General features: G+C 40.2%; 1 protein-coding gene across 8 annotated transcripts in view; it reads left to right on the top strand.

The window, feature by feature from the left end:
• The window catches only part of ARID1B (AT-rich interaction domain 1B), a 490,367-nt gene that overhangs the window by 442,606 nt on the left and 34,048 nt on the right, over positions 1 to 13,713 (top strand). For 6 of the 8 annotated variants that reach the window (XM_088448961.1, XM_088448959.1, XM_088448958.1 and 3 more), the window contains 4 exons: positions 1,668 to 1,777; positions 2,445 to 2,603; positions 4,530 to 4,739; positions 6,901 to 7,105. In XM_088448961.1, the coding sequence (XP_088305087.1) occupies positions 1,668 to 1,777; positions 2,445 to 2,603; positions 4,530 to 4,739; positions 6,901 to 7,105 (684 nt within the window). The remainder of the gene's footprint in view (positions 1 to 1,667; positions 1,778 to 2,444; positions 2,604 to 4,529; positions 4,740 to 6,900; positions 7,106 to 13,713) is intronic. The other 2 variants (XM_088448962.1, XM_088448960.1) reach the window with 1 other exon arrangement.

The following is a 13,713-nucleotide window of genomic DNA, read 5'->3' as shown; positions in this document are numbered from 1 at the left end:
AGAACCATGCTTGAGCACAGAAGGTTAAATCAAAATGATTGTGGTACTAACAAATTCACCTGTGCTTAGTCATGAATATCTGTAAAAACCTGGACTGTTAGGGGGCCCTGATTATCGTGGGATCATAGAAAACAGGTTTAAAGGCCCCCATATATCAGCAATTGATTGCGCCAATTCTTCAATTTGAAATCGATTGTGTAGAAAAAAATCTTTCCCTTTTTCAATCGATTGCAAATTGCAGAATTGCCGCAATCAGTTGCTGATGTATGGGAGCCTTAAGATGTATGCTGTATAATGGTGCGTAGGCATAATACGATTAAACTGGACTATTTGACTGATAACGATATTGAACATATTGTTATCGTTCAAATCAGCTAGTTTTTGGCCTCTTCCAACCCACCAACAACCAACAATGTATGGCCGATATCGTCCATCGCCCATGCATGCAAGTCAACTTGGTCGATATCGACCAAGTTACTATAGGTACCCGCGATCAATTGTCTTTAGTGAGTTGGTGGTGTGCTGGATGATCAATATCGATTATCCAGCCCACTAGGAGGTTGCAGGATGATCAGCCAACGATATAGGAGGTTGCAGGACGATCAGCCAACGATATCATTATCATTGTCTGATCGCTCCGTGTGTACGGAGCTTTAGTGTACTTTAAAGTAGAAGTGGCCATAAGGTCATTCACAATCAATCTATAGGTTTAGTAAGTGCAAACCATGTGGAAGACTTTCCTATTTTAATGGTGGCAGCACACAGGCATTTAGAATACTAACAGTAGCAGTCTTTTAGTAGGCAAAACAAGGTTGATTTTGCCTATTAAAAGACTGATACTTTAAAACATCAGGCAGTCTTGCATGGGACTGGCCGATGTATCAAAGCTGCAGCCTATTACATTTACCGCTGGATCTCTTAAACTTGGAAAAATTGTATGGGGTACTGTATGTCTGCGCATTCTGGTTGGAGTATACTGCATACTTGCCGACATTACTGTGCAGCTTTCCAGGAGCAGCAGGAGGGGACCTGCTGCTCTCCTCTTTCGGGGGGCGGGGCCAGACGGTTTGCACCATTTATCCCTGTCCCTTCCCTACGGACCCGAAAATTCCAGGTAAAATCTCCCCCATCTTGCCCACTTCACTAGGAAGTGGGTGGGATGCTTGAGATATGCCTACTCTTCCGGGGCAGCGGGGGGTAACCTGAAAATCGGGAGCGTCCCGCGATTCCCGGGAGAGTAGGCATGTATGGTGTTACCCGCTCAGGACTCTAAGGGAGAATTATATTCCTGGCAGTGAGCCTCCAGGCACCACCACGATGCCCCGGTGTGTACACATCAGCCACCTTTATGGGGTGCAAGGGCAAACTTGCAGTACTGGCTGACGTTATGTGTCGTTCCAAATTGGCATATCATGTTGATGTTTGGGAAATTTAATTTCCCCCTAAGACATTTGCTTGATGCCAGCACTTCAGGTTTACACTAAATATTTTATTCCAGAGTGTGATCTAACCCCCAGAGCCAAGGTCAGTTTTCCAGGCTTGCTCTGTGTCACTCAGATACTGCTTGGATCCTCAGTACATTTTAATTAGTAATTTGTTTTATGAGAGGTAGGTAGGCCATTGGGGTCTATGTTAATAAAATTTATTTTTATTTTGTTTTTCCTTAGGTCACTTAGGTCTTACAGACATGATGAACCCTGGTGAGTCTAAGCTGCCTTCTATCCTCAAACTTGATGGCAAAGAAGATGGACCACCGCCCCCTGAAACAAAGACAAAGGTATTCCTTCTGCATGTAGTAGTGGTTGTGTGGCCTCGCTGTGTCATCCATTTTGTGTTCCATTAGCTTATTGAGTTTCCCTTTTTCTGTTTTATTCTCTAATGCATGTGGTCTTCATCTATGTTGCGGGCCTGTATTTGTTTAGATGGTCTGGATCTGAAAGTTACTGGTTTCAATGGCATTTAACCTTAGAGCAAAGGAGTGAATATGAGCTTGGGGATATCGAGCTGGTGGGGTTTGGAAGAGACTATTGTGCCTGGTTTCTAAACTGCAGCCATTTTGCCTTTCTTGCCTTCAATTTAAGCTTCTGTTGTTGGCCGTCTAAACAGCACTATAGGCAAAAGTAATCATTTGCTTTCTCCCCCCTTCAAACATAGGACAAGCATCTTTTATCTTCTTTTTATTGAGGAGGCAGTCCATGCTTAAGCATTTCATGTTTGCTTGGCGTAAGCATGGTGGCTCAGTAAACTTAGCCAAGCATCTTGCCAAATTTGCACTAATCGCTAGCCAACAAATTAACAATCTTGAGTTCATGCATCTTATATGCTTGTCTTTTTACCTCACCCTATTTTCCATACATGCAACATTTTTTGCATTACCAGTTGATCTCTCTCTTTTAGGTTTGCCCTGCTCTTGTCACATTTTGTTCTGTATTCTTCTACCACAGGATAGCTACAGTTCACAGTGTATATCTCAGCCCCCAACCCCAGGCCACCTGCCAGTCTCTTCCCCATTGTCCCCAAGCTCCGCTAGCATCTCCTCCTTTCATGGAGATGAAAGTGATAGCATTAACAGCCCAGGCTGGCCAAAGACTCCATCGAGCCCTGTAAGTGGCCCTGTTTTGTTATTTTATCATTCTAACTACTGTTAGCATGCTGTAAGGATCTAATTTTATAACTTTTTTGTGTTTTTGTTTGTCGTTTTTTTACAGGAATTTTTTTTTTTTCACTTTTATTTAAAAAAAAAACCTTGTTAAATGAAATGTGTGCACCATAATAAGGCGGCTAATACTGTGACCTGAATGAAAAACTTCATGTAAACTTTAAAGCAATCTTAATTTAATGTGCTGTCACTATAAGAACATGTCAATTAGCACATTATGTGCTGGGGCCTCTTAAGATTATAATAGAACAGACACATGTAAATGTTATACCTGTAGATAGTTATCAAGCTCTATAATGTTCTAATCTCACTTTGAAAAACATTTGTAAAATCTTAATTATATACCTTCTGGTAGCTTTCAATATGTCTAGGAGCTTGCTTTGTAACGTGTGCTGTTGAAATATTCTTCTTTAGTTAAAATACTGGCTGGTGGTTAAGCAGTCAATATATTAATCATTGAACAGCCTAAAGTCCTGCAAACATGTCTGTTTTTGGAGGAAATAAGCTCTTTCCATACTTTGACTGATTTAACAAAGGGTTAAAACAGGATACGTTAACCTAGTTACTGGCGCTTACTGCCATCCTGATAAACTGTTATGAGGATGGCAAAATTACAGATGTGTCCCCTTGTATTTGCTGCTTGCGCTGCAAATGTGCCATGCGATTAGCTGTGGCTGCACGTGCCACGGTACGTTATGCCGCGCGCTGCGTTCGCACCATGCAATCCTATGAGGTCGCAGGTGCGAACGCAGCTTGCACCTTGTGTGGCGTGATTTGCTGCACAAGCGGCAAAGATGCAAGTGAACATATTCAAGTAAGTAAGTAGGGAGGGGTAAAGCAGTGCTATCATACTGCTTTACCTCTTACTGCAAGAAAGGCATCACTGGTTCTCTCACTGGGTCACCTTAACCTGCGCATGTGACACCGCATAGGGGGCCCTGTTTGGGCCTGTTCATTCTCACTTGTAGCTTCCTCTTCTTTTATCCCTAGCATCTCCTGGCTACCCCTATCTCCTCCCTGGCGGAATCCCCCTGTAGCTGTAGTTAAAGTGAATAATTGATCGGGCCGCAGTATAGCTCAAACTTATTTTGTTACTGGTAGTGCTCTTGCTTTGACCTACCTATGTATGTCTATCAATGATCTACACTAATCACATAGAGGAGTACATACAAATACTTCCCACAATTTAGGATTTCAGAAATATTTCCCAACCTCCTGCAAATTGGGATAAACATCCTGTTGAGGAACCATTTCCTCAAATTAGGACTGTCCCAATCAGGATGGTTAGAAGTGTGACTAAAAAATGTATTTTGTATGTTTCAGGATATGGTAGATAATGTTCCATGTTCATTTTTTTTTTTTTATTGAATTCTTATTCAGATGTCAAGCAACTCTCAAGCTCATAAAGATAGGGCTGAGGCGTACGTTAATCACAGCGTTTGGTGGTAACTTTTGAAAAATATATCAAATGAAAATGGTAGAGTTCTTGGCTTCATCGGTAGGAATGGCTCTATACAATAACTGTTACACACATGGTTTGTGTTCTGTAGTGTAAGTTATTGTCAGTACTGTAAATGCTTTGTTTCCTTGTGCAGAATTTGTAGTAAGATTTAGATATAGCAGGTTATTCATTTGAGGTAGGTCTACAGTAGGTGTGTCTGCCTATACTGTTTACATTTTACATCACTTGTGTGATTAATTTTTTTAAAGCACCTCACTTGTGGAGAGAGCAATGTGCTTCATTATTAACTGTGCCATAACTAGTAACCTTCACTTCTAAACACCTGCAGGCGAGGCGTGGGTGTACACTGGTGTCTATAATGATATTTGGTGATCTTCATTCTTTTTACCCTCTTTCCATACAATTCAGAAAACCAACTCGTCAACTTCCACAGGAGAAAAGATCACAAAGCTGTATGAGTTGGGAAGTGAACCTGAGCGCAAGATGTGGGTGGACCGGTACTTGACCTTTATGGAAGAGAGAGGAACACCAGTTGCAACACTGCCTGCTGTAGGAAGAAAGCCCCTCGACTTGGTCAGGCTTTACTTCTGTGTCAAAGAGATTGGAGGCTTAGCTCAGGTATTGCTCAAATGGTGAATATTTGGTGGAAGCATGGTGCTTCATTAGCTGTATGTGTGTAACAGACAAACTTTACATTTTCACAAGGCACAAGCTTTCTCTTTTTGTTTTTGTTTCTTTTTGCTTTTCTTGATATTTGTAGCTTAAGATTTTGGGATTGTCTTGCATTTGAATAACATTGTCACTTTTTGATCATAGCATTGGATATTGCAATACATGTAGACCAAATTAGGCTTTGAGTGCATTGTATAGTATGTATTCTGTAACCTTTTTCTGCTCACAAGAACAGTTATATTTTTAGTGCTGCATATAACAAGCAAACTTCTTGACTTTAGTGCCTGTGTGACACAAAGAGGACATACACAAAGACAAATCTGCCCTAGTAACATGAACTAACTGCATATTGATCATTTCAATTTGTACTGATATAGCACTTTTTTTGTAGTTAAATCTTTCTATTTTGTAGTTAAATCTTTCTATTTTGTAGTTAAATCTTTCTATTTTGATGAAAGCGTGCCTTCCCTATGGGGGAAATCAATTAGTCTCGAGGTTCTTTTGGAATCTTGTGTTCTAATATAACGCAGGTTTTCTGGACAGTATAACCTTACCCAGTTTTACTCGTATTCCTATAGAAGGTTTTCTTTCCCATAATGACCTGCAATATGCGTATCCACATGCTGCACATTCTTTATTATTATTATTATTATTATCATTTATTTATATGGCGCCACAAATGTTCCGCAGCGCCTTACAAAGCACATAAACAAGTTGTAGACAAGTGACTTATAGAACAACACAATACAGGACATGGATATTATATATTGCTACATTAGTGACCATATCACCCAGATAAGCAACAGAGCATAAGCAAACAACCAAGTGTTAGGTGCCCTAGTGGTGAGTAAGAAGTAGATGAAGCTAAAGTAGGGAGAAGCACAAGAGGGTAGAGGGCCCTGCTCATAAGAGCTTATATTCATTTTCAACATTCACTCCCGAAATGATCTCTCAATATTTCTTTTCACAAAATATGGGTTTCTACATATATATTAGTTTAGTCCGAAAAAAAAGAAAAGCTTGGGGACATTACATGCAGTCTTTATTCTCCCTAATTGTACACTTTTGTTTTTTTTCTTCATTAACATAAATATATATAAATAATAAATATGAATAATTATGCAGGCATTAACAAAAACATGAACACAGATTAAGGCAACACAAGACATATGTATTAGTACAGTTTCCAGCTTATTTAATAACAACCATACTGTATTCAGAATTTGTTACAATCACATGAGTGAAAAGTTTGATAAGCTGTGTTGCTCATGTAGGAATGTGTGAAAGAGACTTCCCAGAAGCCTTATTTTCCAGAGGATATTTCCGGTTAAATATTTGTTGCTTTTTGCTGAACATACAGGAACAACTTGAACAACTATAGTAAATATGTTTAAAATAACCCTTTAAAACATCCTCACACAAGAGCATTTGTTAAATGCTTTTTGTGTATGTCATCCTATTTCCATGTGCTTAGAATGCTGCAAAAACAGAATAGGCGTGAGTAGACCTTACAAAAACGGGTTTCCATGTGAGCTATTCATTTGGTTTTAACCCCTAATTGGTATAGCGATGTCATGCTATCTAGATGTATAGTAATATCAGTGGTGCCTGGCACAGCTGATCCCGTTGGAGCCTCTACAAAATAAGCATGTTTTCCTTCCACATTTACAGCTCCCACAATTACCCTAAATTGCGGAATAACACAGTTGCTGTTATTTTTATTGGTATTTAAATGAGTTCTTAGCAGCGAGTCCTTTTTAATTGAAACAGGAGCGCGTGAGTGCGCGCATGCTCTAGTGCATTGGCTAGATCCAAATTGCCAGCTCTCTGCCGCACATCCCTTCTAAAATGAGTTTAGCATTAGGGGATGTGGCGTGCAGAAGCCTCCAACGCCTTTTATGTTGCTATCAGCAGGTTCTTTAATGGCTTTATAACTGCAAGTGCCGGTTTTGCATTGCTGAGTGGGAGTAATGAGCGTTAGTTAAGAGGCACATTAAAAAAAAAACCTGGGAAGATAAAGCAAAGAATAAAGTGTGTGCTTTTTCTCCCTAACCCCACTGCTGAATGGAAATAATTTCCTAAACAATGGCATTCCCTTTTATTGTAGGTTAATAAAAACAAGAAGTGGCGAGAGCTGGCGACGAATCTGAATGTTGGCACCTCCAGCAGTGCTGCCAGCTCCCTGAAAAAGCAGTATATACAGTACCTGTTTACCTTTGAATGCAAGATAGAGAGAGGGGAGGAGCCTCCTCCAGAGATCTTCAATCCTGGAGAGTCTAAGAAACAGCCTAAGATTCAGCCGCCATCTCCTGGTAAGTGGAAGCAATTACATGCAGTGCTTTACAGTGAAAAATATTATCACTTATGTGGTACAGTATGAAAGCAATATTTTCATTTGCCTTATACATCAACACATGTTGAATTATGCCATTCACAAGACTACACTGTGTTCTTGTATTTAGATTAAAACTACATATTGCTTTGCTCACCTCCAGCCTTAACTAAAAATTCCCCCCCAAAAATCCATAATCATGAGTCTGTATTAGAAAATATATACATAAAATATTTGATCAACTTAATTAAAGAGCAGTCATGATACAAAGTTTATTTGACACATTTAAATTTACATTTTACTTTTAGGAAGTAGGAAAAAATATTTAATTCACCATCTTTGGCCTGATTAACAATGTGAATTGTTTTAATGCATGTTTTTAATGCAGAGTCACTGCTTCCATCCCAGTAGTAGCAGTGTCATTTGTTAGAAATGTTAGCCCTGTTTACTGAAACCCAGGCTGGCGGTGTAGCATCTTTGCTGAACAGTAAAATATGTCTCAGTTGCTGCTTTAAGGTACAAGCGATTTATTTAAAACTGATTTTCTATATTTTTTCTTATTTAGCCATTTCAATGTTTCGGTTTCAATCTTTAATAGAAATGTCTATTTTTCTATTATTATTGTTCATTGGGGGTGATACAATTCAGTGCGATGCTGAATAGCCCCGGGAAGGAGTTCCCAGAGCTATTCAGTTGACCACGCTGCTCCAACTTAAGTGGTTTTAGTCAGATTTAGCGCGGTCAATTTGAATATTTCTGGGAACTCCTTCCCGGCGCTATACACATCGCGTTGAATTGAATCGCCTCCTTTTTCTATTGAGCTATTCGCATTAGGTGTGATTTAGTTGGTGAATCATTATAATTATTAAATCTGTTCTCTTAGTCAAAATCTTATCCACATTGATTCAAATTGGGCTTTATGGAAAATCAAGTACATTTTCCTGAAAGCTTTTGAACCAATGCCTGAATTTCAATCCATTTGTCTATTGTGGCTCCTGAACAAAGGAATCAGTGACATTTGACCATATATAATTGATTATAAGAGAACAAGTGGGATAGTTTTAAATGACAATTCCATCTGTATGGCCAAAAATATGTTTTTATTTTGTGTGTCTATTTTACAAATATATCACATATCATTAATGTAACCATTGGTAAAATACTCTTTTATTAGATTGTATCTAACGTGTAACTTTTGTGCAGTCTAGGTAGGGTGACCTGAGTGGCATGAATAGCTTTTTGCTCTTCATAATCCAAACACTTTCTATCAGCCAGTGTATTATGCATGGGGTAGATGGCAAGATGGCAGACAAAAGACTGGTCCCCTGCATATTCAAATTGTGTAGGAAAAAGTATATGTTAGATATATGCATACTACTAAGCAGTTTATGTAACTAGTCTTCACCTAGCTTTACAGCACTTGCAAAACACAAAGGGCCTGATTTAGTTGCAATGCAGAAACCTCTATTGGAGGTCGCCCATCTGCAAATGGCCTACAGACTTTTTCCCTTCTTTACATCCATGTGGCCGAAAGTGCAAGAACTGAGATGCCCACTTTTAGCTGTGGTACAGATTTGTGCGTCCTTATACGCCACCATCAGCCCTATGGCAGATGCAGTGTCTCCGTCTGACCATGGCCTTCTATGCTTGCGGCTGGGCATCTGTGAACGCAGCCGCTTGCACTGACCCACTCGCAACACTTATACGCCCACTGAATGGACCAATTTTGCATGCACTAGTAGTCACAGCCCAGGGACACCCATCACTTTTACGCCACAATTGTGATACCGCCTGTCCTGATTGCACCAGCACCTTTGTGCCTACACTCACAGGAGATTTTGGAATTTTTCACACATGCGCAGTTGCAAATGATCACTCAACTATGTGAACATGGGATTTGCATGCTACTCAGAATCAGACCTAAGTGGTCTATATGTCATGTGGTGATAATGACCTAATTGTAATGAAAACTGGTGATTTCATTAACGATAATGCTTCACCTTATTTAATGCGCCCCACGGTCAGCAAAGCCTACTTTAGAAGGATCATAGCAGTTCACGTACCCCCACAATCTTGTAGCGATCTCAATCTCAGGATGGCAATTGTGGAGGCAGTCAGAGGGAAAAATGCTCTATTTGTTATTAATGGTAAGTAGCAGCGATAGAATAGCTTTGGTCTCTGCATTAAGCAGCAATAGAAAATCTTTACTATCGCAGCTTTTTTGTTAAATAGACTTCTAACGGCGCATACAGACGGAGGACCGATAATGATATCATTGTTCGATCTCCCGGGTATGCTGGATGATCGATATTGATCATCCAGCACACCACCAATACACCAAAGACTATAAGAATCGCGGGTCCCTATAGTAACCTGGTCGATATCGACCAGGTTGGCCTGCATGCACAGGCGATGGTCGATATCGACCATACGTGCCTGCGCATTGCAGGTCATTGGTGGGCGATAAATGAACGATAGTGATATGATCGATATCGTCATATCATCCATTTTAATCATACCGTGTGTATGCACCATAAGACATTTATCTATATCTAGCATCTTGTATTTCCTCCTTATATACCCCTGATATTTTGGCTGCAACATATTTATTTTATTACAAGTCTATGTTATTTGTTACATAGCAAAGTTGTGCTTTAAATTGAGGCCATGTTCATAAGCACTACCATTGTGGAGATGTGTGTTCTTGATATAGAAGCAATGCTGCTATGTTAGGATACACTATTCAGTACAGCAGACAAGAGAAATGTAAGATATTGCACCAGTCGATACAGACTCTCGGGGATTTTGCATATTTTTTAAAATCCCAATTACTTGTCATGGCTCTTGTGGTGACATGGCTCATATTTTTCTCCCAAAATATACTAGTGTATTTATGTGACAAAAAATGCACACAAATTTTTCAAAGGAATGGAAATCAATATTGTTTTATAATAAACTTTCCAAGCCTATAATTATAGAAGACGGATAAATATGTAGTGCTATGTTTTTCTTCCAGAATGTTCCACATTTTTTTAACCGATTCAGACTGATGTTCTATTTGTATTTTGTCTCAAAGTAAAATTTTTTTTGTTTATTACTAACTTTGGGTATTGATGTTACTTTGTGGAATATGTATCGCCCATTTATATGTTCCCTTTATTTAGACCATGCTGTTATATCATTATATAATTATATATTTATGCTAGCGCCCCGGCTTCGCATGGGAGCATTCAATTTACATCGATAGTCTTTTTTTAACCGAGGTCTTATAAGAGTACCTTGTAGGCAACATTAGTCATTTTTGTTCATGATGTCATCACGAAAAAAAAATTGTTTTGACGGGACACGCAAAAGGGCCACGTAAAGTTGTCCATGAGAAAACAGTCTCCACTTATGTCAATTCCAGCCACATTACGTGTCTGTCCCTGTGCTTTATTTATTGTCATGCCAAAGCAGACTTTTACCGGGAATTGGACTAATTTGAAATTAATATATTGTTTTTCACATAAATTTAATAGGAACGGTAAAAAAAGGGGAAAAACTGAAATTTTGTAGCAGTAAACATAAATTTTCTGGAGAAACCGGATAATAAATATCAATCTCTACATGGTATAAAATAAAATCCATCGTTGTGATATATTAACGGTTTAGGCAGCGTAAACCAAGAAAGCGCTTCGACATTTGTTTTTTCATTGACTGGCTTCACTAAAATCGTCACTGCTCTGCTCCCTCTTGTCATACACTAATGTTTTATATATAACTAAACCTTCTTCGACTAAAACTCTATAAAATAGTGAAAACTGCATCAAAATCTGTTTCTCGAGATTAGCCAGAACAAACAGACAGACACCTACTAGGGACTTTATTTTACACTATGTATAGATTATTAGAACATACTGTTGTGAATGACTAAATAGTCTACGTAAAGCACTGCAAAATATGTGTGCACTATAGAATTAACAGTTAATACTGTAAATAAATTATTTATTTTACTAGACCTTTTGGATTTTTTTGGGAGGTGATGGGATTTATAAAATTTGCAATCTGAAGTATACACTGTTGTGGCCAATGATGGTATAAATCATACTTGCCTACCCTCCCAGAAGAGACGGGAGGCTCCAGATTTTTCGGGTAACCCCCCAAACCCCTGTAAGGGTAGGCACTTCTCCTACATTCTATCCACTTCCTAGTGAGGTGGGCAGAATGGGGAGATTATTACCAAGGATCTGCGGGTCCGTGTTTTGGGGACGGGCCTAATGACGCGATTCTATGAGAATTGCGTCATTTAGCCCTGCTCCATATTATAAATTTCCACCGTTCACGTTGAATTCTTGCGAGGGGGTGGGGCTTAATGACGCGAGTCGGCTGGTCCCACCTCCAACTCCGTCCTCCTGCTTCTCCTCCCCAAGCTTCTCACGGGGAGGAGATTTATAAGTCGGTAAGCATGGTATAAATTGATGACAGAAGTGTTAAGTAAATAGAATTATATTACACACTTGAGCTGGACCGACGCTACTGAAAGCCAGTGTGCTAATAAAGGTCTCCGTGTATACAAAGTGTATTAACTTTATAAAACAAAACGAAAAAAAAGAATATTAAGATATGCAGGCATTTCTCCAGGAAATAAATCATATAAAAAGGAGGAAAATATATAAGTACATGGGTAGAGAACATGTTGAATGATAGAAGACAAAGTCTGTTTATTAATTAAATATATTCTGACTGGGATAAAGTTGTTAGTGGCGTTCTGCATCCAGCAGAAGATTGTAAAAACAGTTTTGCCCAGTGGATTGTTGAGTGCACTGCCTACAAGGGTTTTGATACCCTGGACTAATTGGTCAGTGATTCAGCCCCCTTGGGAGCTGACATTAGGGCTGGTAAATACTATTAGGTGACCGATTGATGCCAGGTGTGGAAGTACTTGTATGCTGCAGCACCAGGAAATATGGTGTGCAGCTCCCAAGATCAGCACTGGACAACCATTCACCAGGTCATACTCTATAAGACCTTCTGTCCCTGATGACCTTGTAGATGCCCTTGGATGTACGTTGTACATATTTACAAATGGCTTTAGGCACTAGGGGGAGGGTTAGGGTTAGACATTGGAGGGGGGGAGTTAGGTTTAGGGTGCAGGGAGGGGGAGGTTAGGTTTAGGCACTAGGGGGGAGGTTAGGTTTCGGCTCCGGGGAGGGCGGGTTAGGGTGTTGGGATGCCGGCATCGGGATTTTGACCACCGGGATCCCGAGCACCGTCATCCCATACCCAACCAGTTAGACCATATCTTGCATAAAGTACAGTTTTAGGCACTACCCTGTAAGAAGGACCTATAATGGGTTTGGATATGGGCAATTTAAGTAATAAAGGAAATGGTAAGGATACATTCTAAATGGATAAAAATTAGGCTTGCTTCTTGTGTGACATAGTTGCTTTATACATGACCTAATTATCATGTATATAATTATGCAAAGTCAATCAGGCGTATCTATCACGGGTGAAGGGTGTGCGGTAGACACGGGCCCCTGGGTCCATGGGGGGGGCCCACCACACACCCTGCACCCATTTATTCAATACTTATCTCTCCGGAGTCCTGCCTCAGTGGTACCATTTCTCTACAATTCGCCTGAAAATGGCCACTGCGGCCATTTTCCCAGCATTTTGCGCAGTGAGGAGCTCACCGGGAAAATGGCTGCAGCACCATTTTTCTGGTGACCTGCGCATGCGCAGTAGACTCCGGCAGAGAGCCCAGAGTCTGCTGCACTCAGTGTGCTGCCAGCAGCCGACGGGGCCCAGGACGGAGACTGCACACGGGCCCCCTCCTCTGTTAATACGCCCTTGAGGTCAATGTAGAGTCTGTCTTATCAAATTTTCATTCCAGGGACAAATATAACCATTTCACCATATGTATAGGAAGGTGTTCTTAAATGTATGTGTAGTTAAGATTCTTACCATGTGTGATGATTCAGGCTGTAAAATGCATTGGATGCCTTTCAGCTGTAGGTATACGCAGATGCAGATCATGTGTAATTATTTTCTTGTATCCAAGAAGTCTTTTTTTTTTTTTTTCTTATTTAGCTTGATTTTAAGTTCAACTTCCTTTTCTGTTGCTATTAATGTAGCAAAATAGTTATCCAAAATTAAATTATTCGCTAGTAGCCTGTATCATTTTGGTAAAACAAATGTAAAATATCTCAATAAATATAAAATCTTATAAATGCTACCAAGCAGCAGATTGTGCATGGGTATTTCATATGATATGTTGTGGGAATCGGTATGAAATACTGATGGATGAGATGCCGGCTGACTGTGGCATCCTGATGGTTCAAATCCCGACAGGGGAACGGTAAGTAATGTTCCCCTGTCCTGCTTACCCCCTAACCCTCCTTTCCCGGTAAGTGCCTAAACCTAGCCCTCCCCCCTTAGTGCTCAACCCTAACCCTCCCCCCTTAGTGCCTAACCCTAAACCGGTGGTGCCTGAACCTAACTCTCCAATCCCCCCCCCTCTCCCCCACGCGGCTGATACTTACCTTTCCTGGTGTCCTTACGATCGGGATGCCGTCTGCCGGCATCAGCATCCCGAGTCTTGCAGGG

This window comes from Taudactylus pleione, unplaced genomic scaffold, assembly GCF_031769625.1.
Source record: "Taudactylus pleione unplaced genomic scaffold, aTauple2 ptg000473l, whole genome shotgun sequence".
Classification (NCBI taxonomy): domain Eukaryota; kingdom Metazoa; phylum Chordata; class Amphibia; order Anura; family Myobatrachidae; genus Taudactylus; species Taudactylus pleione.
Note: the sequence above shows the minus strand (reverse complement) of the source record. Positions and strands in the feature narration are given on the sequence as shown.